Genomic DNA, 27820 nt, shown 5'->3' on the forward strand with positions numbered 1-27820 from the left:
ACGCCCTACACTTGCAATGTTAAAATAACGCTTATAAATTACATCTTTCCTCACAAAGTATTTGAGGTAGGAAGTTGAACTTTTTACAGATTATTTATTGGAATATGGGCTACAACTTAACACATGGATTTTACAAAATTTTAGTTCAGTTATTAAAGATGATTTTTTTTCAATTGTAATGAAAATTCACAACATTTTTTTGCAATTCTTTATTTGTATATTAAAAAATATACAGTTTTTTGGAGAAAGGCTATGTTAAACTATGCAGAAGGTACTGTGTAACATTTACTGAAAGTTTGAAACAAATATGTTTGGAAGATCCTTAGAAAACATGTAATTAGTATGAGAAAATAAAAGTTTTGGGAATCGAGCGACAAAGATTGGATTAACTTTTTAGTGCATTCCAGGTCCATAGGATGGATTATCTTCATCCTCTGCAAACTCCCCCTCCAGCTTCCTCTTGTTCCTCCTCCTGTTTACTCTTGCTTGTATTTCTAGACTCTTTACAGCCCTGTCTGCAGCCCGAAGGCGTTCCTTGTCTAAAGCAAGCATCGCTCGTTGTTGTGTTCGTAGATTTTGTTACCATTTTCTTCAGTTGCAGTTACTGCAACACTGTTCCAAAAGGTGGTCATGTATGAACACTTATCACATTTCAGTTGTATTTCACTAGCAAGTCCTACGTGCTTTATTATGGAGAGTTCCAGACCAACTTCACTACAATGAATACATCTTACACAGTTTGAAAAAATTCCTTTGAGAACCGACATATCAAATATTTCATTCACATCCGATTCGCCCATAAAACATTCATAGTTTTCACTCATTGAACCAAGCTTCTTCTGTGAAGTATTTTCTTTCCCACTTTGACTGCTATGGGCAGGTGTACTTGAGAGGTTAGGTTCACTCACTTGGTTATCGTCTTTATTGTTTACAGTAATAACACATACCTTTGGCTTTCCAACATTTCTCCTTTTCTTAAAAGCCTTCAGAGGATTTCTAATAACTTTACTTTTACTCATTATTATACTTCAACAAAACAGAGACTCAAGAAACAGAATTAATTACGAATATTTTCGAGATAACGACAGAGTAAATAAACACGAAACAATCGACAATCACACCAGCGATATATATTGAACCATCACAGGTTAGCCACAACACATACTTTATCTCACATCACTAAAATGTACCTGATGAACACGGACGTTAATAATAACACCATCTGACAGCAGTTTAACAGCGCCACAGTGGGTCACGCTCATGTAGAACACATTTCAAAAAAAATTTAAAAATAGTTGCAGTCTTCGGAATTGAATAAACTATATATCTATTAAAAGGTAATAGTCTGCAGATTCAGAAAACGCAAAAAAGTAAAAATTGAACTTTTCATGATTTTGAGCCTTTCCGGAGCCCCTTAAGGAAACAAGTGACGACAAAAGATGGGGAAATTAATGTTCTTGCTGCTATTGCAGTTGATTCGCACGTTAGCTCCCTCGCAATTGCACGAGGAAGTGGCCTGAGTGAGGCAAGTGTTCTATGGATTTCCATCAGCATAGGTTCCATCCCAGTCACAAGTCTATCCATCAAGGGAGATGTTAAATTCTGTACATGGGTATTAAGAAAGAATACTCCTGTGGAATCATGTATCTTGTTTAATGATGAAGCCACATTTACCAATCATGGCCAGGTAAATCGCCGAAGCTCCGTCGATTGAGTGTAAACGAGTGGTGCGGGATAGTGAATCAGCTTAGGCCAATTTTTCACAGACGGAACACTGAACGCGCACAAGTATCGCAGCTTTCTAGCATAGCATCTTCCACGGATGCTATAAGACGTTGCTCTGCAGACTGGGAGGAACCTGTAGTACCAATATGATGACTGTCCAGCCAATAGTGCACGAAGCACTATAGCATGTCTTCGCAAACTGCTTCCAAATCGTTGGATTGGGCGCATAGGACCTGTACCTTGGCATGCTCGTTCCCCGAGTTTGACGCCTGCGGACTTTTTTATGTGGGGAAAGCTGAAAGACGCTTTCTACAAGAGCTTACCAACTACACACGATAATAGGCAACGGAGTATTATTGCAGCCTGCTCGGACATCACCGCAAAAATCTAACATTTATGCAGCAGTCGTTCCATACCAGAATGGAAGCGTGTATTTCCGCTGCCGGAGGTCATTTTGAACACAAGATGTAATGATCAATTGTCTCATTACTGGTCAGAATTCACATAACTAGTGCATGCACTTGTGGTGTTCTTTAATGTTTACCATCACAAGTATTGTACACACGTTGGTGTGGAAAGTTTTCAAAATACGATACCTCGAAGACGACTCACACTACTTTTCTGCAACAAACATCACTGACATTCTAATTTATCCTACTTGTAGTTTGTTAATGTCAATAGACGCTGTCCCATTTAATAGAATGTATGTTTGCACATAAATACACGTTCTAAGTATTATTATGATCATTTGACTGGCTAACAATACAAGTCCCTGACTGCCAATCCATTCTGCGAAAGCCGCAGATCAACAGCGCTTTCCATTCCCGCAATATTTGCTGTTCAAGTTTTAGGCGATTCACCCCGTATTTCATGTCTGACACACGATTAATAATCCAGTCATACATACATTCGTACATATATGCATACGTATATACACACACCTGCCTAATATCGTGTAGGAAGCCCGCGAGCACGCAGAAGTGCCGCAACACGACGTGGCAAGACCTGACTAATGTCTGAAATAGTCCTGGAGAGAATTGACACCACGAATACTGCAAGGCTGTCCGTCAATCCGTAACAATACGTATGGGTGGAGATCTCTTTTGAACAGCATGTTGCAAGGCATCCCAGATATATTCAATAATGTTCATGTCTTGGGAGTTTGGTGGCCGGCGGAAGTGTTTAAACTCAGAAGAGTGTTCCTGGAGCCACACTGTAGCAATTCTGGAATTGCCCAAGTCTATCGGAATGCACAATGGACATGAATGGATACAGGTGATCTGATAGGATGCTTACGTATGTGTCACCTGTCAGATTCGTATCTAGATGTGTCAGGTGTTCCATATCACTCCAACTGCACACGCTCCACACAATTACAGAGGAGCCTCCACCAGCTTGAACAATCCTCTGCTGAAATGAGGATCCATGGATTCTGAGGTTGTCTCCATATCCGTACACGTCCACCCGTTCGACACAATTTGAAACGAGACTCGTCCGACCAAGCAACATGTTTCCAGTCATCAACAGTCCAATGTCGGTGTTGACGGATCCAGGCGAGCCGTAAAGCTTTGTGTTGTGCAGTAATCGAGGGTACACGAGTGGACCTTCGGCTCAGAAAGCCCATATCGACGATATTTCGTTGAATGGTTCGCGCGCTGACACTTGTTGATGGCCCAGCGTTGAAATCTGCAGCAATCTGTGAAGCGTTGCACATCTGTCACCTTGAACGATTCTCTTCAATGGTCGTTGGTCCCGTTCTTGCAGGATCTTTTTCCGGCAGCAGCGATGTCCGAGGTTTGATGTTTTGCCGGGTTCGTGATATTCACGGTACACTCGTGAAATTGTCGTACGGGAAAATCTCCACTTCATCGCTACCTTGGAGATTCTGTGCCCCATCGCTCGTACGCCGACTGTCCCACCACATTCAAAGTCACTTAAATCTTGATAACTTGCCACTGTAACAGCAATAAATGATCTAAAAACTGCGCCAGACACTTGTAATCTTATATAGGCGTTGCCGACAGTAGCGCCGTATTCTGCCTGCGTACATGTCTCTGAATTTGAATACGCATGCCCATACCAGTTTCTTCGGCGCTTTAGTATATGATACACGCGAATGATGTTCTTGAAAGTAGCTATAGAACGACAATTGCGAAAGGATCCGAAAGGAAATAATGTGACTGTCAAAGGGCGAGAGTTGTATCATTTACACAGCTCTGAATGCCTCTGACTACTAAAAACAGGAAAACCGACAAATGAGAATTTTGCTTGTATCTTTTGTTATTTTCGTTTTAGTTCAGCATTCATTCAGCTTTTTAGACGCTCCTTGTAGCATGGCTAGTGACGATCCAGAAGTGAGTAGGCTATATGGTTCATGTCGATGGAGGGTTGCCGCTGAGCGGCTGATAGCAGCGAGCTGTTCCCACGTCAGGACAAAAGCCGGTGCCGCGGGAAACGTCAGTCAGTGAGTGAGGCGTGGGTGGGGCGGCTGGCTGGGAGACTGTTCTGCTCTGCTCCGCCCCGGGCCCCGCTGCGACACTACATAGCCGTCAGTTCGGCAGCACCGTCACCATCACAAAGGCCACCCAGCACCCGCGGCGCAAATGTGCGACTATCCCAACAAGCTGCTGACATCATATGCCGCTGTGTGTCTCTTCCTGTACTGTCTGTCACGAGCGGTTATTTATTCACCCAATGCACCTGGCGTCAGACGTATAAACGTTGCATGATGAGGAGCCCTTACCGTTGAAGTAGTTGCTGTATGGTTCAAATGGCTCTGAGCACTATGGGACTCAACATCTGAGGTCATCAGTCCCCTAGAACTTAGAACTACTTAAACCCAACTAACCTAAAGACATCACACACGTCCATGCCCGAGGCAGGATTCGAACCTGCGGCCGTAGAAGCAGCGCGGTTCCGGACTGGAGCACCTAGAGCCACTCGGCCACCATGGCCGGCTCGTTGCTGTTTCGTGGTGTCCTGCTTGCGAGCAGCGACTAACTCGTCACAGTGTCAAATAGGGTTAGGCAAGAGCTATGGCAAAAATAGATGGCCACACAGATTAGCAACAATTTAAAATGACTTTTTGACTGAAGTTTTACAATACTTAATTCGAGGACGAAGATTGTGAGTGGGAATGTAGTTCACTGATCACTTGATCTAATCTGTTCTTAAACATCGGTACAGTCCTAATCCAGTGGGCGGCAACTAACATCATTTGAAGGGTGGAAAGTGAAAAGGTTCTAAGTGCCAAATCTTATATTCTTCAGGAGAATGAAAAAATTGGGATAAGTGCCTATAGGACTCGCGCACAAAGGATTCCCTGCAAACCTAATCATTTATATAAATAGTTCATCCATCCTAGGAAAAGAGAATTTAGACAATTTTTGGCTGTTATTGATGCCGATACTGTCAAGCTTTCGGTTCCAGGAATGATAAGACTTTCGAGAATGGTTTAGCTGTAAGTTTAAATTTTTGTGTTATTAAGACAATCTGTATTGTAATTTTTCATTTGTTTTATTAATTTTCGAGTTACAGTTACATGGTATGCTAGCAGCCAATTAGTCTACCCTCCCCCTGTTGCTATTACTGGAATGATTTGACAGATGTCTCCAGAGAAGAAAACAGTACAGTCGGCCATGCGGCTATTGTAACGCAAAGGACGAATTGTTCTGTGGAACGCTTTAACTCATATTTAATGGAATTTCGGAACCTCAGCGCAAACGATGGAAACGCAATCCTGCATCAGTTCCAAGTATTACTTTGCTCTGAGAAATAACAGATGCCGAAAGTATCGCAGCGCAGTAGTCGGACGGCCTTTCGCCTGTCACCGCTAAGTGGTAAAGACACCGTTCTCACAACGGCAGGAGACTTCCTTCCATCGTAGCTCTGCCAATTAGCACGAAATATTTGTAAATTATACATACACAACTTCTTCGTGCATCACTTTAGTTCCAGAGATTTTTGACAGATGACGAACGCAGTGTAAGTTTGTAATGGCAAAAAATATTTTTATGCCATATAATTATAAACTAACAATTTTTTCGATATTTTCCTTAACTTGTAGCCAGCCGCTGTAGCCGAGCGGTTCTAGGCGCTTCAGTCCGGAACCGCGCTGCTGCTGCGGTCGCAGGTTCGAATCCTGCCTCAGCCATGGATGTGTGTGATGTCCATAGGTTAGTTAGGTTTACGTAGTCCTAAGTCTAGGGGACTGATGACCTCAGATGTCCCATAGTGCTCAGAGCCATTTCAATCATTTTGAACCTTAACTTGTACTTTGAACCTTGCTTCTTGCCAAATATCGTGATTCTAGGTCAACGAGAAGTATCTTGTAGGTTTAATGAGTGTGTTTGCTAGTATCAAAATATGTGATATAAATGCCTGTACTTTTTGACTGTGTTGACTTAGAAGCTTAAATTATTAACACTGCCAACGGACCCTAGACGTTACTATTTGATATAAATTTTAATACTTGTACTTGTTCCTGAGAAAAAGGGGTCTTAAGCGCCGTATGGACAGACAGGCAGATGGGCAACCAAGTGATCTTACAAAGGTTGCGGCATCTTTTCATCGCAGATAAATCCGGTGAGTTTTCTATATGTCAACTAAGCTCCATTCAACTTTGGCTGGTTGTCAGAAGTGCCATCACAGCTTGATGTGACAATGGGTCCTAGGTATTTAAAATGCATGGTCTACTGGGGGGGTTTGTCACTGGTTCTGATGGTAGCATTCGTTAGGGGACCACCTTCCAGGTATCCAATATAAGCACTGAGATGCAGCCCATTTGCGTCCAGTTTGTTCAGGCGTGTTTCTTGGGCTAGGATCATACTGTCCTCCTAAAGAAGTTCCAACGACGAGATATTTGTATGTCAGACGCTGTTGGGTCCATGGAGAGGATAAATAACAGCGGTGATAGGGCGAATCCATGATGAAGGCCGACATTGAAATCAAATGGTGGACAAATTGCCGATGTGTGACGACATCAGCGGTTAAGGATATTTAATAAATTCATTTCTGGAGACATTTTTTTGCTCCCTAGTTTCAGTATTGTACCTTATCGTATTTTATTTTATTTTAATATCTCAGATTTATTTTTCCGATTTTAAAAGCTAATGTAAAGGTTTTATCCTACTCCAGTATAGAAACAGCATGTCTTTCACCACAGGACAAATGACGTACTGGTAAAAGTTGAATACATTTTTAATATTGGAAAGTATAAAACAGTACATTAATTAATTAAACATTGCTATGTATTTCTTACTGAATTACATGTAGAGAACGAATTTTCAAGTTGAAAGTTAATGTAATTCAATATCTGTGCTTTTCGTTAGCAAAAATCACACAAAAAGATTCCTCCACCAAATTTTGAGCATTTTTATGTCATTTGCAACACTCTATCCGGTCTTCTGCAGGAGAGTAAAAGTATAATCACATTCAGGACAATGCACTGTAACTTTAAATCAGTTATGGATTGTGTTTCAAGGTTTACGAACACTATTTAAAACGAAAACTTTTGATTCCGCATCAGTCACAGAGTCTTTATTACGTGCACTATGCGTTTCAACAGTTACACCTCAATCATCAGATGGAGAGTACCTTTTATGCAGTTTAAAAGTATAAAATGTAGTTATAGTCCAAAGAACAGTACATACGCTGCAGTCTGACGTGGAAAATCACATGTTATATATTAGGTATTGTGAGACGCACAGGTGTTTTTCGCATCAGACTGCAGCGCACATACTGTTCTTGCACCGCGTCTACCTTTTATATTTTCAAACTGTCTGCTACATCACATCTATAGATCGTGTGTTTAATTTTGCTAGTTTGTGAGAGTCGTAACCAAAATTCTCAGCCATCTCACATGCAGCTGCAAGCAAACGGCGATGCTTGCCACTAGCAAAGGCTACGCCAAACATGAGTTCCACTTGTTGATGATGGTGGAACTGTCGAAACATATAGCCTAGTGAATGAAGTAAAGACTTTGTGACTAACAGTGCTCTATACTTTCTTTGGAAGTTTCCCTGTGTTACTTTAAACGCTCTTCTTTCCTCTGCGTGCTTCTACATCAACCGATGCCTATTTCATTAAAAGACTTGCATTTAGCTTACTTAGACTTCAGCGTTTTTTCGCGTATGGTCCTTATTTAGGAAATTATTTAATATCAACAACACCTCGGCATTGTTTTGGCTTAATGGAAGCACCATTTGTTGAAAGTCCTGGTTTTTCATTTTTCCCTATATGATATTCATCTCAAGTTTGAATGTGAATTTCTTTGGTGTAGTCTTTAGGTACCATACTCGTAGCAGGAGCCTTTTCCTTCTCTGCATGTTCCAGTAGAAGGAAACGATCTGTGGTTTCATCCACAGCTGGATCATGTTGAGAAATCACGAGTGGATCATAAGTTTCGATTCCATAGTCTTTGAACTCATTAAGTGCATTGCCGACTGTATCCGCTGCAGAGTGGCCTCCAGACTCAGCTCAAAAGGCGACGAGATGTCACTCCTGTGTCCAAAGTTGTCCTTGGGCGCACCACTATTAGTGCACCTCTCTCTGCTTCCTTGTCAACGGAAGCAACAACATTGATCGCCCTGCTGATAATCGATTGTGCCTCTTACGTCGCCGCACTGTACGTGGGAAACTTGTTTCGCTGCAAAGAAGACCACTTCTCGGCTGAAGGTACGCGACATGGCTGTCCGATCCCGCACGCTCGAGAGAACAATTGGCGTTCCTCTCGGACGCTAGTCGCATGAGTCTGTCGGGATGCTGCACGGTCCAGTGTGGCCCTCCTAAACACAGGGATTCCATATTGGCATGACAGTCTTATGCACGCTGTGATACATAAACCCATAGCAACTCGAGTACCAATGGGCAAAATGAAAAATTAACTCTGTAACAAGCTATATTTCTACATGTTATAAAAAATGGACACATATTATATAGAATATTTTGTTAGAAGTAGTCTGTCCTACTACCAGCTAAAATATTTACTGTTCCTCCTGAAACACCACTTCTTGAGAGTTTTCACAATTTAAAAGTTGAGTGGGTGGGGCAGAGAGGGGAGGGTCCTCTCACATTCGAGTCATCCTGTATCGGTTACGTACTGTAGGTAGGTACAGTAATCTCTGCTATATACAGTACTCTTTCATTGCCGTTTCTAGGAGAGGCGTCTAATGTTGTCGATGCGTGTGTTGCAGGCGATGCCGGACCACCCGGCGTCAATGCGCATGTCTGGAGAGCTGTCCCACGAGATAGACATGCACAACGACACGGCCGCCAATGCCACAACCACAAGCAGCAGTGCAGAGGATGACGGTGAGCGCACGTGGTCCTCCTTATTTTTCACTTCACTTTAATTCTGTCTTTATGTCCTGTTCTGAGACCTTCATCTGTGCCAAAGTATTGGACCCATCGTCATCAAGAATATGTACCACACAAGTGTTGCAAAGCTATTCGTTCAAATGGACTGAAGAGGTATATTTTCTATAGTCACAAAGGTATTCGTTGACAGACTGAACACAACTTGCAAACAAAATCGCAATACGAGTCCAGAGTCAAGCGGATCACTTGTAATACTACAGTAGTAGAATCTCCATTGGGCACTGTAATCGTCTGATTTTCGACATTGCTACAGATGTTTAGAAATATGACACCTTGAACAGAAGGATGGAAACACTGGTAGGTGCTAAATGCAAGAAACATCAGTTTGGGTTCTGAAGAAATGTAGAAATAGGAGAGGCATTACTGACCCCAAAACTTATCTTAAAAGATTGATTGAAAAGGGGCTAATTTACTTTTATAGTGCAAAGCTTCTGACAACTGGAATGCACTCTTTGAAATCCAGAACGTATCAGGAATAAAATGCAAACAGCGGAAGGTTTTCTACAATTTGTACACACGTCAGGTTGCTGTTTAAACATCGGAAGACATGAAAGGGTGACGGTATTTGACAAAGGAGTGAGACAGGATTGGCTTTCCCCAATGTTATTGGTGAAGTACGTTGAGCAAGGCGTAAAGAAAATGAAAGGGAAATTCTGAAAGGGAATTAAAATCGTGGGGGGCAACATAAAACTTTACGATTTGTCGATGACATTGTAATTGTAATTCCGTCAGAAACGGAAAATGACTTGGAAGAGCAACTGGATAGTGTCTAAAAAAGAGGTTATAAGATATATGTCAACAAAAGTAAAACAGGATACTGGAATGCAGTCGAATTAAATCAGGCGATGCTGAGGGAATCTGATTAGGAAATTAAACAGTAAAAAAGTAGATACGATATAAAATTCGGACTGCGGATGGCAAGAAAAACGTTCCTGAAAAATAGAAATTTGTGAACATCGAATGTAGAGTAAGTCTTTTCTTAAGGTATCTTTATGGAGTGTAGCCTTGTACGAAAGTGAAATGTGGTTGAAAAGCGGCTAAAACAAAAAGAGAATAGAAGCTTTCAAAATGTGGTTCTCTAGAAGAATGAAGATGGTTAGGTAGGAAGACTGGAGAGTTAATGAAGAGTTACTGACTCACATTGAGGACAAAAGGAATATGTAGTACAATTTGCCCACAAGAGCGGAACGGTAAACTGGACACATCCCAAGGCATCAAGATCAAACTAGTCATGGAGAGAAGTGTGTGGGGTAAAATTTATAGAGAGAGACCAAGACTCAACTAAAGTAAGCAGATTGAGATGGATACGGCTTGCAGCAGTTATGTGGAGATGAAGAAGCTTGTGCAGGATAGACCAATGTGAGAGCTGCATCATACCAGTCTTCGGACTGAACACCATAGCAAAACAACAACAACAACAACAACAACAACAACATGTTATTTGTGTGATAGAGTATGTGTTTGTATTGTCTGTAAAAGACTGTATCAGTCGCTTCAGTATTTTGTGAAGATTGTTTGGGACTTTTGTGAATGGAATTTGGGGAATCTTGTCTTACTGAGTTTATGGAATGGCGAGAAAAATGTTTGTTTTTCCATAAAATTTGATGGGTCCTGTTGGGTGATGAAGATTTATGATTACCCCACGTGTATAGTACCTATTGAGTGTATAGTGATCAGCATTGATGACAATTCGAAAAAGAGACTGCAGACATCCAGCCTGACATTGACCGTACTGTCGAACCCTACAGAATGACTGGAAGTATGGTGAAACGTCAGATGGGCATTTTTACGACGTCTGAGCATTCCGCAATTTTTGTTGACCGCATTGCTTATGCTTAGTCGCCTAGTCAATCTCTCTTGTGTTATGAGATCAAGGTATTTGATTGAGACATACAAAGTCAAGTGTGTGCGATCTATTGTGAGTTTGTGGTTAAGGTGCTTCAGCCTAGTAGTGAACAGGAATGCTTGGCTTTACTTAGGGTTGGTTTTCATCATCCAGACATTACACAACTAGGTGATTTTTACTATATGTCTCTGCAGGTAGATGTAAATGCAAATTAGGTTGCGTCAACACTTGACTTCCGCAGTATCATCGGAGTACATCTGCTTGGGTAAGATGTTTATGTAGATAGCAGTGCAACACGAGTCCTAGAACATAGCCCTGCAACACTCCAGCCAATTTTATACTGCTTCCTGACGAGGTATTCCCTGGGAGTGACCTTAACACACATCACATATTGCAAATCGCGGGGTTTCTTCTCATCCCCTGCTGACGCGGCGTTCATCATGTCCGAAAGAACAGAAACCAGTTTGATCCTGCAGCCACTATGAATCAAGACAAAAAGGAATTACAGATATTTGCTACCAGTGGGCATTGATTTATATTCAATGGGCCAAATCTAAAATTTGTGCCGAACGGGGGGTTCCAATCCTGGTCTCCTGCTTATTAGGTAGATGCGCTGACCGCTACACCATCTGGACACAGTGGTCACCACAACAGCACGGGCAACCCTAACACACCACCTCTCAGACCCAAATTCTCAACTTATACCAATTACTACTGATGCAGGGCCCCTGCTCATTAGCATCATTATTCGCTGCCTCTCGCCGATTTCCATAAGAGATCGAGCTTGGTGTGCATCTGTACTGAAAAGATCGTTGGCCATCATTGGCTGAATTATATATTTGGACATGTCCGAAGAACAGACGCAACATATATAATTCAGACGATTCAGTGCAGACGCACACCAAGCACGAACTTGGGTCCGACATTAAGGCATGCTAGGCTAGTCCGTATAGTTGTGGTGATCACTGTGTCTGGATGACTTTAGTGGTCAGTACATCTGGCTAGTAAGCAGGAGACCCAGGTTCGAATCCCGGTTCGACACAAATTATCGACTTGCCCCATTGATATAAATCAGTGCCAACTGACAGCTAATGTGTTTAATTCCTGCGTGTCTCTTATCCCTTCAAACTCGATATGGAGTCGTTTAATATCATAAGGGCCTAGTTACCCTCGGCGATGTTCTGCAATATTTTCTTCTTGACATCTCGTTCTGGCAGCTCAGAAGGTGCGACCAACGTCTGGAATTGAATCTCCACACTCTCATGCCAAGGGCGAGTACGTGCGGGTCGGTAGGCGGCGCGGTTTTCTGGTAGAAGAGGGGTGCAGAGTAGCGGGATCTCTCACTAAGGGGAGGTGCTTCACTGATCCGCAGAAGGTCGTCGATCGGGAAGCGTCGCAGCAAGTGGGCGGTCCGGAGGAGGAAACGGCTCTGAAGCCTCTGCGGACGAATGATGTGCAAGTCCGCCGCGTTACCCCAGACAACCTGCACATACTCGGACGAACGAGCGCCAGCTAGATCGCAACGTCCAACTGGGCCGAAATCAAGGTCTGATGGTTCAGTAACGGATATAAAACCCACAGTCTTCCTGTGGCCACTCACAACGTGTTCTCAATATATTTCTTCGAAGCGAGACGGCGATCGATGATAAAGTGGTGGTATTTGAGTACACATCGTCTGAGGGCACAGCCCTTCCAGGGACGGTAACGAGTGGTAGTGGTGCAGGCACTGGCCGATGATCAACCAGGATGGCTTGTGTCTCTTCGCCATTTGGTGGGCCACTGTATCAAATCCTCGATGGCTTGCTGCGAACGATCTTCACTATAGGTGGCAGTCATACTGCGAAGACAGAGCGCCTGAACACCGGCGTTCTACACACATTCAACAATAATGAAGATAAACAAATGAAATATATGTTCATAGAGATCAAATCCATTGAAAAAAAGTGTCTCCTACAAACCTCCTAAAGTACGCGGATTTATCTTCTTCGAAACTGCTGTTCCAAATCTCGAATCGACAAACGAGCACGTAATTGTAGGTAGTGATACTAATATAAATTTTCTGTACAACAGTCCATCCAGTGCAAAATTTAAGCAAATGCTATCTTCTTCAAAGGTGTCTCTACTTCAGCTTGTTTCGACCCATCAAACGAACAGTAGTCACACTCTCATAGGTATATTTGCAACGAAATTCTCTAACAGAGTAATTCGTATTTCTCCACTATCTGCACCTGGCATTTCCGCCCACGACATAATTTTCATGCCGTACTCGCTGGAATATCCCAGAGAGAAACCGTAGTTCACTACATACCGAGACTTAAAACGCATTAATTTATCTGAACTAGCAACTGAGGCGCAAAAAATAGCTTGAAGTTCGAATGCTTGCCCACTCCGTAAAGCAGAATAGGCGGAGATTTGTGGCAGATCTAACGACAGATTACATTGCTTTTGCAGATATAATTATTTCGGAATACATCATTCGGCGCACATTGTTGAACGTGAGGCTCCGCAGCAGGTAATTCCTGTCAATTACGATGACGGCAGGCACGCGGTCATCTGTACCACGTTTGTCTCATTTTAGCAAAGCGCTAATAACTGCTTAATCGAACAACCTAACTACACAACGACACATCACACGCAGAGGACTATATCACAAGGCTTGAAGTAGCCGCAGGTGCCATTAAGAGAACTCGTATATTGTGGAATGTGTACCACAGGCAATGCTCAAAGACAGTGCTGCATGTGTTCGAACACCAAAAATAAATTCCTCACACACATGATCTTCTTAAATATATTTCTGTACCCCAGTATTCCAGGCTAATATCAGTGACTATAGTCAGAATATTTTTCATGGTATTCTCGACCTCCACTATACATCTGAATGAAAAGTTACGCAACACTCTATATGTTTCAACCATTGTCGCCTCCTATAATTTTTACGCTCTTCGCCCCAATCTTTACCAAATTAATTGTCCCTTAGAAAGATGCCAAAAACTTTTTCCCATTTCATTTGTCTAATTTCTCCTCATTGTGAATTATGCCTGTCAATGGAATTTTGAACATTATGTTCTAGCACAAAAATTTCAAAGATTTCCACTTTCTTCTTTCGTGTTTTTTCTTCTCCTTAGTGCTAAAATCAGGTGTGCTTTTCCTTTGAGTAAAGACCGATGTACGAATAAAAAAAAGCTTTCAACTATAAGTCATATCTTATTCCGTTCATTTCTTTTCGAAGACTCCACTGATCATATTAGTTAGCGAAATATTAACAACTGAGCTACAGAATAAGATTCGTCACAAACTTCCTACTCTGCACCCTCTGCTATTATTTCGCACTAAATGAACCCATGTTATCAGAATGTCCTAAAAGACACACACACACACACACACACACACACCTCCCCTTTCCCCTCTCAACGTCCATCCTCCTCTTTCCGTCCTTTCCGACTCCACTCTCTCCTCCATTCCTCTTCCTAACCACGTGCACCTACACATCAATGTGACAAACAAATGAGGACTTAATGTCACAAATTCCAAAACGTATACAAAATGAGCAACAAGAGCGCTCTGAGAGGAGGTAGCAGAACTGCTGGTCGGTTTCACAAGCGAAATAAAACTAAAGTGTGACTTATGTGCTACGACGAAGCGAGGTGGCACAATGAAATCAAATGGTTCAAATGGCTCTGAGCACTGTGGGACTTAACTGCTGAGGTCATCAGTCCCTAGAACTTAGAACTACTTAAACCTAACTAACCTAAGGACATCACAGGATTCGAACCTGCGACCGTAGCGGTCGCGCGGTTCCAGACTGTAGCGCCTAGAACCGCTCGGCCACTTTCAGCCGGCGGTGGCACAGTGATTAGCACACTGGACTCGCATTCGGAAGGACGACGGATTGAAATCTGCGTCCAGCCACCCAGATTTAGGTTTTCTGTGATTTCCCTAAATCACTCCAGGCAAATGCCAGGATGGTTCCTTTGAAAGGGTACGGCCGATTTCCTTCCCCGTCCTTGATACAATCCGAGCTGTGCTCCGTCTCTAATGATCTCAATGTCGAAGGGACGTTACACCCGATCTTCCTTCATTTTCTTCTTTTGTAAGTGCTACTGAAGTCTACTGTAATGTATTACCAATATAGCAAAAAGGACCATCACAGCACAAAACGACAACTGATAACGAAAAATTGAAAATAAATTTAAGAAGGCTTTACAAACGCTAAAAAATGTGCCCAAACGTTTTTCAAATTAAAAACATGGATTAAAGCAAAAACTGGAAGAAACGACTATGTATAGAATTAATTTTTATATACTTGTATATACTAATTCGAGTCGCGTGTTAAAAACCACGAAATGTCCCAAAAGTAAATGATGCAAAGCTTGAATGGCCAGTACGTAAGATATTTGGTTAGCCATGAGGCAGATCTTGAACTACTGTAATAGTGTATCTTATCGGCACTGCAGGTTTTGTGGCAATTAATACCAGACCGTCTTAATGTTTAGTAAACTATCTGTCATTTATTCTCTATCTTACACAAAGTTTTGTACGATACCATATGACAGTCGCACTTATTTTTCTGCAGATGATGACAACGCCGATGACGATGCCACTGATGACGAGGACGACGATGATGACGAGATACATGTGGAAGGCAAGGTAGGTGCACAGTTGCAACTCACTTCCATGGGAGCGAATGTATTTCTTAACAATCTATTCACGTCTTTGGAAATTTCGTTCTAATGCGCCTGTCGCGATTAGGAATCTGCAGAAACGACGTGGAAGCAACGTCGTAGATGTTTCGCATGCCTACATTCGTGAAAAAAAAATCTTTTTGACGCGAAGGACACAGACATCTAACGGAAACTTGAATTCCTGTAACAAGTGAGTTACTGGTGAAAGAATAAAAAAAAGTGAGTAGGGCACTTGCCCGCGAATGGCAAAGTTCCCAGTTTCGGCCCCCTGTCCAGCACACAACATTTCTCTGCCAAGAATTTTCAGGTGTTTTCGAAATACGACATTGGTTTGACTTCCATTCTCTACATTTCCTTTTACTTCCGCCTCTTGAAACACCATATGTGTGTCACAATACCTAATGTCGTGCCAAACACGAGATGGTGCACGACGTTTCGTCACTACCGTGTGGATGTTGTTTTTAATATCGTTTTGATGACATATTTTACGTCACACTGTCAGATTTATGACTTGTCTACTTCTCTTAGAATCCATCCTGATGCAGACATCGTAACTTACTCATATGGACCTTCTTCCCGTTGACAATGCATAGCTAATGGTCTTTAATGTCACGTTTCGCGATAGCCCATAATAAAGACGATCGTTCAAACAGCACTCTTCAGATCACACAATGGGTATTTCTTTGAAATTATAATTATTTACGCGCCATAAACTCGTTTTTATTTCCCATAAATATCTTTCCATTTGCCGCACTCTCATAAATGTTGCTGTTATGATGCATACTAATGAAGATACAGTCCGGAACCACGCTGCTGCTACGGTCGCAGGTTCGAATCCTGCCTCGGACATGGATGTATGTGATGTCCTTAGGTTAGTTAGCTCCAAGTAGTTCTAAGTCTAGGGGCTGATGACCTCAGATGTTAAGTCCCATAGTACTTAGAGCCGTTTGAACCATTTGATTTTCAAGAGAAAGAGTTTCACAAACTGAGCAAGTGCGTAACGCGTTGGTCAAAAAAAAAAAAAAAAAAAAAAAAAAAGGCTCTGAGCACTATGGCACTTAACATCTGTGGTCATCAGTCCCCTGGAATTTAGAACTACTTAAATCTAACTAACCTAAGGACATCACACACATCCATGCCCGAGGCAGGATTCGAACCTGCGACCGTAGCGGTCACGCGGTTCCAGACTGAAGCGCCTAGAACCGCTCGACCACACCGGCCGGCCGTTGGTCCACCTCTGACCCTTATGCAAGTAGTTATTCTTCTTTGTACTGATTTACAGAGTCGTTGGTTGTTCTCCTGATGGATATTGTGCCAAATCCGTCAAATTGGCTGGTTGGATCGTCAAAATCCTAAGTGGTTGGAGGGTCTTGCCGATAAAGTTCCAAAGTTCTCAACTGGTGATAGAGCCGGCTATCTTTGAGGCCAAGGTAGGGTTTGCCAAGCACGGAGACAAGCAGTAGAAAGTTTCACCATGTGCAGGTGGACATTATATTTCTGAAATTAAGCCCAGGATGGCTTGCTATGGAGGGCAACAGAACGGGACGTAGAATATCATTGACGTACAGCTGTGCTGTGACAGTGCCGCGTATGACGACCAAAGCGGTGCTGTTGTGAAACGACCATCATTCTTGGTTGTCAGTTCATTTGGTTGGTGTCCAGCACTGTCCGGGGATTCTCCACAGACATCTTAGGTGGTCTTTGGGACTCAGTTCGAAGCGGAAATGATCAGTGAAGACAACTGTACTCCACTCAGTGAGATTTCAGGCTGAAAACGTGTACGGGGGCACCCCGAATAAGAGTGAGATATGGGACATGGGCAGAAAAGGCCAAACAAGTGAGAAAGGCATAATGCTGATTTTATTATTAACCGACCTTTATACAGTCGTAGTGTAAAATCTGCCTCGTCACTCCGTAGAACATTGCTCGGCCCCATGTCGTCAGCTTCGAGCCGTGCCAGAAACCAAAGAGCAAATACAGAATATTGCTACGGATCGTGAGGTTTCACTTGTTCCACCATCTGGATCTTGTACGGGTACCAACATAAAATAGAGCGCAAAACTTACCTACTATTGAGCTGTGAAATTGCACGAGCACTAGGACTACGCAAGGGACGTCACGCGTGGTCAGTTACAGCGACAGCAACTTCGACCGTAACTTCCACCGGGATAGGACGCCTTCCTCTTCCAGTTGCTGCAAACAACTAAAATCGCTCAAAAGAGGAAAGGCCGCTGGACGTGATGGGATACCAGTTCGATTTTACACAGAGTACGCGAAGGAACTTGCCCCCCTTCTTGCAGCGGTGTACTGTAGGTCTCCAAAAGAGCGTAGCGTTCCAAAAGATTGGAAAAGGGGACGTCGAAAAGATGTGCAGAGCTATAGACCTGTATCTCTAACGTCGATCAGTTGTAGAATTTTGGAACACATCTTATGTTCGAGTATAATTACTTTTCTGGTGACTAAAAATCTACTCTGTAGGAATCAGCATGGATTTCTAAAAAGACGATCGTGTGAAACCCAGCTCGCGCTATTCGTCCACGAGACTCAGAGGGCCATAGATACGGGTTCCCAAGTAGATGCCGTGTTTCTTGTCTTTCGCATGGCGTCTAATTAACAAAGTAAGAGCATATGGACTATCAGACCAGTTGTGTGATTGGACTGAAGAATTCATAGATAACAGAAAGCAGCATGTCATTCTCAATGGAGAGAAGTCTTCCGAAGTAAGAGTGATTTCAGGTGTGCCGCAGGGGAGCGTCGTAGGACCGTTTCTATTCACAATATACATAAATGACCTTGTGGATGACATCGGAAGTTCACTGAGGCTTTTTGCAGATGATGCTGTACTACATCGAGAGGTTGTAACAACGGAAAATTGTGCTGAAATGCAGCAGGATCTGCAACGAATTGACGCATGGTGCAGGGAATGGCAATTGAATCCCAATGTAGACAAGTGTAATGTGCTGCGAATACATAGAAAGAAAGATCCTTTGTCATTTAGCTACAATATAGCAGGTCAGCAACTGGAAGCAGTTAAATCCATAAATTATCTGGGAGTAGGCATTAGGAGTGATTTAAAATGGAATGATCATATAAAGTTGATCGTTGGTAAAGCAGATGCCAGACTGAGATTCATTGGAAGAATCCTAAGGAAATGCAATCCGAAAACAAAGGAAGTAGGTTACAGTACACTTGTTCGCTCATTGCTTGAATACTGCTCACTGGTGTGGGATCCGTTCCAGATAGGGTTGATAGAAGAGATAGAGAAGATCCAACGGAGAGCAGCGCGCTTCGTTACAGGATCATTTAGTAATCGCGAAAGCGTTACGGAGATGATAGATAAACTCCAGTGAAAGACTCTGCAAGAGAGACGCTCAGTATCTCGGTATGGGCTTTTACTGAAGTTTCTAGAACATACCTTCACCGAGGAGTCAAGCAGTATGTTGCTCCCTCCTACGTATATCTCGCGAAGAGACCGTGAGGATAAAATCAGAGAGATTAGAGCCCACACAGAGGCATACCGACAATCTTTCTTCCCACGAACAATACGAGACTGGAATAGAAGGGAGAACCGATAGAGGTGCTCAAGGTACCCTCTGCTTGCGGAGTACGGATGTAGATGTAGAAGCTCCCTCGCGTTTTTTAAACCGTTTAATGACGTCGGGTCTCTCCTTTCACCTTTCAGTCAGCGATTCTCTCTCACTGTAATTGCTGCCGTTCATACAAAACAGTTCCACTAACAGCAAGCGGTCTCTCTTCTCGGTAGCCATAACGTTCACATACAGTGTATACCACCAGATCTGCACCTCACGGTCACAATTGGAACTAATTTGTTTTCCAGCGTAAATCAATTCCAGGTTAACGCATTAGCATATCTACCAAGCCCACACTGGACCTCCATTGCATTTTATTTATAACGACTCTGTATACTCTATATAGAGACACTCATTCTTCTTTCTTGTTGAAAATCACTCAATTAGTTTACTGGAATAGTTATATAGCAGACCTGTGTAGTAGAAGTTGCCAGTTCGTTGAAATCTCGTTGTCCCAGGGACGGCGAATGCTAAAGAACGTCTAGCTTCGCAAGTAAGTGTCAGCGTGCTTATTGTCTCTAACAGGAGTTGTTTCCCATGACATGATCTTTCACCTCTAGACGTTTGTCGCAAACACTTCGAAACGTCCTTCGTGTGGTTGCACTGAAATGTAGTACACATCGTATCAATTTGACGTTTGTTGCATGCTCCTTTCACTATGTTGCAAATTTAATGCTCAGTAGTGCAGATTTAATCTCCTTCATTGCGCATTGCTTTTGGGGATGATGCCCTAGCGGCAGCTGGCGACATAGGCTACCTACTGATTCAGTTACGGAAGTGTAACAGAGTGTATCGGCTCGTCGGTGATGAACACTGCTGCACTACGGCGCCACAGACGAGCTTAGCTGCGCAGGAGGCGAAACACATTGTTTTGATTGGAGACAACAGGTAGCGAGGGGCGCGCCCGGCCCAAACAGGAAGCCGGCGCGTCGCTTCCGGGCAGCCTCTTCCTGCTGGCCGCGGCGCACCCACGCCCCGGCGCCTCTGACCGCACATCCCCTCACTTCCAGCGAACTCTTTGTTCCCATTCTTTGTTTCGGATACGGAAATATTCCTAAGTCTCTAAAAGCTTGCATGTTTAGTCAGAGAGCTTACGTACTTCCGAAGTGTCTCCTGTGTACCTCGTTGAAAGACGGCCAGTTCTGAACTGTTCTGGGCATCAACCTTTACATATATACTCCGCAGGCCACCTGGCGGTGTTTTCTTCCCCCTACCATATTCCATTCGTAAATGGTGCATGTGAATAACGATTGCCGATAAACCTCCTTATGAGCACTAATTTCTCAGAGTTTTTCGTCTCATTTCGAGAGAGGTGTGCGGGAGGAAATGAAATGTTGCCTGACTCTTCTTGGGACCTACACTCTCCAGTCACATTACTGCGGCCCGCAGCTCGTGGTCGTGCGGTAGCGTTCTCGCTTCCCGCGCCCGGGTTCCCGGGTTCGATTCCCGGCGGGGTCAGGGATTTTCTCTGCCTCGTGATGACTGGGTGTTGTGTGATGTTCTTAGGTTAGTTAGGTTTAAGTAGTTCTAAGTTCTAGGGGACTGATGACCACAGATGTTAAGTCCCATAGTGCTCAGAGCCATTTGAACCAACCACATTACTGTGACTAAATTCCAAAAGTGTGAACAGTTACATTCTGCGGAGCGGAATGCTGAGAGACGAGTAGGGAGAGAGTCAGTCAGGTTCTGGAATGTACCGACGTGGATGTGAAGCCATGCCGACTCCACTGCTGTCGCCACCTGCAATAGGATCCTCAGTGGCGCATCCATAACGCGAACAGCATTATCGAGGTGGTCCCACAGATTCGCGACTGGGTTTAAACCCGGAGAGTTTGGTGCCCAGGGCAGTACAGTAATCTCATCTTGGAGCCTTTAGACCCACGCACGTACACTGCGAGCTGTGTGACATGTTGCATTGTCCTGATGGTAGATGCCATCGTGCCGAGGAAAACCAGACTGCATGTAGAGGTTGACAGATGCATACTTACGTTGATCCATTGCACTTTCCAGAATGACGAGATCGCGCAGGGAATGCCTTCAGGCATGTACCCTTCACACGATTGTTGCACTGTGTTTCCTTTCAGACGTTTCACGATGTAGACGCCAATGGCGATTTGTCCGGTGGAGTGTAACACGTATCTGAAAAGACTACCTGTCGCCAGTCAATGGTCGTCCAGGTGCTGTGCTGGCGTGCAAATTTTGGCCCTCGTTGCCGATGAATAACAGTCAGTACGGGTGCATGAACTGGGCACCTGCGACAGAGATCCATATGCAGCTACTTTCGCGAAATGATCCGTTCGTTGAAGAGACACTGTTAGTAGCCCGTTGGTTCATCTGGCCGGTCAGTTACTCAACAACTGCACGTCTTTTCGCCAGTACGCACCTACGCATCTATCATTCTCCCGTATCGTGTGTGGTGTACCAGTCACCGCCCGCCCGGTTGGCCGTGCAGTGGAACGCACGGCTTTCCGAGCGGGAAGGAGCGCCGGTTGGTTCAAATGGCTCTGAGCACTATGGGACTTAACATCTATGGTCATGTCCCCTAGAACTTAGAACTACTTAAACCTAACTAACCTGAGGACATCACACAACACCCAGTCATCACAGGAGCGCCGGTCCCCGGCACGAATCCGCCCTGCGGATTTGTGTCGAGGTCAGGTGAGCCGGCCAGTCTGTGGATGGTTTTTAGGCGGTTTTCCATCTGCCTCGGCAAATGCGGGCTGGTTCCCCTTATTCCGCCTCAGTTACACTATGTCGGCGATTGCTGCGCTAACAAGTTCCCCACGTACGCGTACGCCAGCAATACTCTACCACGCAAACACAGGGGTTACACTCGTCTGGTGTGAGACGTTCCCTGGGGGGTCCATCGGGGTTCGAACCGCACAATAACCCTGCGTTCGGTGTGGGGCGGCGGAGGGGCGAATTGGACTGCGGTAGTCGTCGTGGGGTTGCGGACCACAGCGGCTGCGGCGGGGACGGAGCCTCTCCGTCGTTTCTAGGTCCCCGGTTAACATAACATAACCACAGTCACTTCAGCACCAGTTTTGGATAGCACCGTCATGCACGATATACTTTAACCACGGCAGCACGCGAACAGTTTACAAACTTAGCTCTTTCTGACATGCCTCCCTCCACCCTTGGCCTGAAAGCCAGTGAACATGTCCGTTTTTATGGTAGATAAATCGCTCTGTTTCCATGATAAGACAACGACTGTACTGTTTTCGCGTCACTCCTATTCACTTTAACACTTTCCACAACTAGTGCTGCCAGCTACCATGAGTCGTTATTGTACGTTGACTTCGATTAATGGTGGTGGTCACATTAATGTGATTGGACTGTATACACTCTCGGAATTTTCAACAGTAAACCTCACCGTAATACACAACACCTCTCTTGTAGTGTCTACCGCTGGAGATTGCTGAGCATCTACCTATCGCTCTAACTAAGCGTGCCGCTCTTTGTTAGGTATTCTCTATCTTTTCTGTTAATCGAACTTGCAATTACATTTCCTTTGGGTTTCTCCCAATGTATGTTAGTCCGGCATCTCATTATTCCTGCTAATTCTATGTGGGCATTCTGATTTTGGTCGCTTCGGACGGTTAGTCCGAGGTATTTTACAATCGTTACTGTTTCCAGTAATTTCTCACTGACAGTGTACCGTTGACAAACAGGTCCTCCTGGAAGCGGCTATACAATGATCTTTCCATCTCCGAGCTCAACTATGCAGTATGTTTTTGACATCGAGAAGGCCTACGATACTATCTGGAACCATATTGTCCTCTGGCAGTTCCATGAATAGAGTTTCGAAGACGTCTTCCTATCTTTATACATTCCTTCCTCCCACCGCTCTATATTAGATATCGAGTCATTTACGTCCCCTTCGGTCGCTTCGTACGAATCCAATCGGGCCTCGCCGACCGTTGTCGATTGGAAAAGCCTTTCCATTGGTGGGCGTGTAATGGTGCGGTCTGCAAGTGTATATGGCTTGCACATTGTTTTATCAGCCAGTCGCACGATGCGGAGTCGCCGTGTGACGTAAAGTGGCGGCACACTAGAGTCAGCGCAAAGGCTCTGTACGTGGCTAGTTCTAAAGGTTCCCGGTGGCCAGTCGAATTCCTTCCCTCTCCGTAAGGAAGAGGGTCGTGCAGACCCATACACCGTGCCACCAATAGTCAAGTTGCTGTCATACAAGGACCTGTAAAACTGGAGTAGAAAAGTTCGATCTTCTCCCAATGAATTTTGACTAAAAGATTTTAAAATAATGAGTACTTTTGGGGACAGTCTTTTAGATTCCACAATGTGGGGCAACCATGTACGCTTAGAATCAAATGTGCGGTCCAGAAACTTCACAGTGTCTTTACAATTAAGAGCAGCGTCCCCCATCTGCAGCTAGGAAAAGTTTAAAACAGAATGTGAAGGGTTAAAGAGAGCGCACACAGACTTCTCGGTGTAGAAATTAAAACCCGCCTTTCCTAGTCATTGCCCGTCTGTAGATTAAAGTCTTGTTTTGCTTTCCCTTTAAAGGAAGAGAAACGAAGCGTTTGATATGTGGACCGTAAGGTTCAAAAAATGGTTCAAATGGCTCTGAGCACTATGGGACTTAACATCTATGGTCATCAGTCCCCTAGAACTTAGAACTACTTAAACCTAACTAACCTAAGGACATCATTGGACCGTAAGGTACAGAATGAGGAAGTTCCTCGCAGAATCGACGAGGAAAGGGATAAGCGCAAAACATTGACAAGAAGAAGGCACAGAATGATATTACATGTGTTGGGACACCAGAGAATAGTGGTGTTTATAGAGGAAGCCACAGAGGGTAAAAACTGTAGGGGAAGAAAGAGGTTGGAATATTCCCAATGCATAACTAACGCCGTAGCGTGTATCCGAAAGCGCTTATCGTGTTTCGCAACTCTTGCCAGCAACCATACAGTTATTTTCAGCTGAATTTGCTAATTTTTATGGTCTGAGCGTATAATGAAACACATTGCTCTTAAAACATAAATTGTACACCATAGTTTGATGCTTCGGATGGAATTTCTTCTTTGAAAGGCTCCCATGGAAGCTTACCAGTTCAGATGATGTCACACAATGCCCCTTCGTTTCAGGAAGTGCTACTGCAACTAACCCATCCTGTTGAAGAGATTGCAACTGCTGCTCCACCTGCACCTGATCTTCTAAACTGTTTATCATCTATGTTTCACTTCCATACATGGCTACGCTACAGACAAGTACTTTCAGAAACGACTCACTAACACTTACATCTATATTCGATGTTAACAAATTTCTCTCCTTCAGTAACGATTTTTTGCCATTGCTAGTTTATATTCTCTCTTCTCCGGTCATCATTAGTTGCTTTGCTGCCCAAATAGATACTTACCTACTACTTTAGTGTCTCTAATTCCCTAAAAATCACCCGATTTAAGTCGACTATACTCCATTATCATTGTTTTTTGTTTTTGTTGATGTTCGTCCTATATCTTTTCTTAAAGACGCTATCCATTTCGTTCAACTGCTCTTCCAAGTCGTTTGACTTCTCTGTCAAAATTACAATGTCACCGTCAAAAATAGATGTTTTAATTCCTACCATAAATTTTTCTTTGGTTTCCTTTTCGGCTTGCTCAGTGTGCAGTCTCCTGTCTCATTCCCTTCTTAACCATTGCTTTTCTTTCATGCCTCTTGATCTTACAGCTGCCATCTGGTTTCTGTGCAAGTTGTAAATAGTTTTTGCTTCCTGTATTTTACCCTGCTACTTTCAGAATTTCAAAGAGAGTATTCAACATTGTCAAAAGCTCTATCGAAATGTAGAAGTTCTAAAAAACGTAGCTTTCCCCTTCCTTAACCTATGTTCTAAGACATTACCTCGCATGTTCCTAGATTTTTCCACAATTCAAACTGATCTTTGCAGAGGTCGCTTCTAGTAGTTTTTCCATTCTTCTGTAAGGAATTCGTGTTAGTATTTTCCAACGATGACTTATTAAACTGATAGTTCGATAATATTCACACCTGTCAGCACCTGTTTTCTTTGGAATTATAATTATTATATTCTTGTGGAAGTCTGAGGGTACATCTTGCTCACCAGATGGAAGGGCAGGTTCAAATGGCTCTGAGAACTATGGGACTTAACTTCAGAGGTCATCAGTCCCCTAGAACTTAGAACTACTTAAACCTAACTAACCTAAGGACATCACACACATCCATACACGAGGCAGGATTCGAACCTGCGACCGGGAAGGGCAGGGCTATCACTAGTTCCGACGGAACGTCGTCTACTGCAGGGGGCCTTCTTTCGACTTACGTCTTTCAATAATCTGTAAAATTCTTCTCGCAGTATCGTGTCTCCCACCTTATCTTCATCCATGCCCTCTTCCCTTTCTATAATAGCGCCTTCAAGTTCATCGTACTGACCCTCTGCATAGTCCTTCCACTTTTCAGCTTCCCCTTCTTTGCTTCGGAATTTGTTTTCCATCTTAGCTCTTGAAATTCGTAAAGCTCTTTTCTACAAAGACCTCTTTAATTTAACTGTACCATATATCTATCTTTCCTCTAGTGAAATATGCTTCTAAAACGTCTAGCTGAACCTGCTTATCCGTTTTTTACTCTCTGTCAATCTCATTTTTTAGACGTTTCTATTACCTTCCACCTGTTGCATTTTTATATTTTCTCCTGTCATCAATTAAATTCAATATATCCTCTGATATCCAAGGACAATCTCTAGTTCTTTCATCTTAACCAGGTCCCATCTCCTTAATTTCATACCTGTTTGCAGTTTCTTTAGTTTTAGTCTGCAGTTCAGAACCAGTAACTTGTGGCCACAGTTCACGTCTGCCCCAGGAAATACCCTAAAATTAGCTGTTGCTAGACATATGTTATTGTAAAATACGGTTGAAAACCGCTGGCCATACAAACAATTGATTCCACAGATAAACGACCATTGGTATATTTTGCCATAAGTGTTTCGCTTCTTTTTATTTGTAAAGCGGTTTGTGATATTGTTCTCACAAGCTAAAAACCCCACGGCACCCACATCACACTTAGTGGTACGATAGCTCGTCAAAAACTGTACACAAATAAAGCATGAAAATAGGAAGAAGGTGTACTGAACTGTGAAAAAAGAAGCAAAATATAAACAGTGAACGGTCCAAACTCAAGACGTGCAACATCGAGCGACTGAATGCCCTGGCGTTGTAGTTATGCGGGCGTGCTGTTGGATTGCGAAAGAGGGGATCTGTGCTCGAATCTCCCTCCTGCCTCATTTTTTTCTCTGGATTATGAGCTGTCCGTGCTGTCATTGGCGTGTCTGTTCGTCGTATTCAAATCTGTCTCTGTACCGTGGCGTAACGTCCGTTTTCAGCAGCGAGGTATAAGGATAGGACCTCCAAACTTACGTACCTTCTATTCGTTCCACACAAGTACCACATGTTATGACTTTTGCATTCCGTTTTGAAAGTTTTGACTCTTGAATTCCTTTATTCTAAAATAGTTCACACTCGTTTATTTGTTGTCAATTCTGTGAGAGGTTTATGTGGCATCTCACGTGCTCTTACTGTTCAACATATTTACTTGCGACGGTAATACATTCTTACCACGTGACTTATATTTTATAACCAATGTATAGCATGATAATTGCAAAGGCTACAGAAGGAGAATAGACACGTCAATGACGGGACAGACGGTTCCTAAATTTGTGAAAGAAAAAAAAAAAAAAGAAAAGTTGGGCTCGAGGGAGAACTGAACTCGGGTCTCCCCTTTGGAGTTCCACACCGTGACCACACAACCACAACACCGTTATACTTGAAGTTTTCTCGCTGTTGCACATCTTCAGCTTCGAGCGTTTACTTTTTCTATTTTTCTTCTTTTTCCACAGTTCAGTAAACCTCTTCCTGTTTTCCTGCTTGATCTGAGTTCAGTTTTTGAGGGGGCTATCCGCTGGGGCCATTTTACAACTAAATCCGAAGGGTGGAGTGGGGAGATTTCCATGTTAGTTGGCCAGCGTACACAGGACGCCTGATTTTCGGCGTTTTTCGAACACATTTCGACTTAAACCCTCATTTCACCGTTCACTGTATTTTGGCTTGAAAACCAAAAAAATCAGACATCCTAGGTACGCTGACCAGCCAAGTACAACTCCAGGACGGCACATATGCATTAATAAGATCGCAAATCACCACAGAAAACGCTCCACAAATAAAAAGAGGAGAAACACGTATGGCACAATACAAACAGCCTTTCATTTAGTTGCGTCAGACCACGGGTGGGCGGCCGGCGGGCCGAATGCGGCCCGCGATTGGTTTCAGTCCGGCCCGTGGAAGAAATTCATGGGCAGTAGAGGGAGAGAGAGAGAGAGAGAGACGCGCTCGCATTGTACTCCACCCTGGACTTATTTTCGGGTATTTCTGCCGACTCAAGGCTCGCCTCGGGTTTGCAGGTCGTGACGCATATCAGTGAAAGTTTAGCTTACCCCGCGCATGCACAATACAATTTCGCCGCCGCTGGATTTGAACAACAAAGAGAAACATACACTACTGGCCATTAAAGTTGCTACACCAAGAAGAAATGCAGATGATAAACGGGTATTCATTGGACAAATATATTATACT

At 43.5% G+C, this 27820-nt stretch overlaps 1 protein-coding gene across 1 annotated transcript in view; it reads left to right on the forward strand.

Moving 5' to 3' along the window:
* LOC124788076 overlaps window positions 1-27820 on the forward strand; it is a 123438-nt gene that overhangs the window by 35628 nt on the left and 59990 nt on the right. Inside the window, exons 2-3 of the mRNA XM_047255173.1 lie at window positions 8919-9036; window positions 15522-15595. Of these exons, the coding sequence (XP_047111129.1) occupies window positions 8919-9036; window positions 15522-15595 (192 nt within the window). The remainder of the gene's footprint in view (window positions 1-8918; window positions 9037-15521; window positions 15596-27820) is intronic.

Source organism: Schistocerca piceifrons, chromosome 1 (genome assembly GCF_021461385.2).
Source record: "Schistocerca piceifrons isolate TAMUIC-IGC-003096 chromosome 1, iqSchPice1.1, whole genome shotgun sequence".
Taxonomy (NCBI): domain Eukaryota; kingdom Metazoa; phylum Arthropoda; class Insecta; order Orthoptera; family Acrididae; genus Schistocerca; species Schistocerca piceifrons.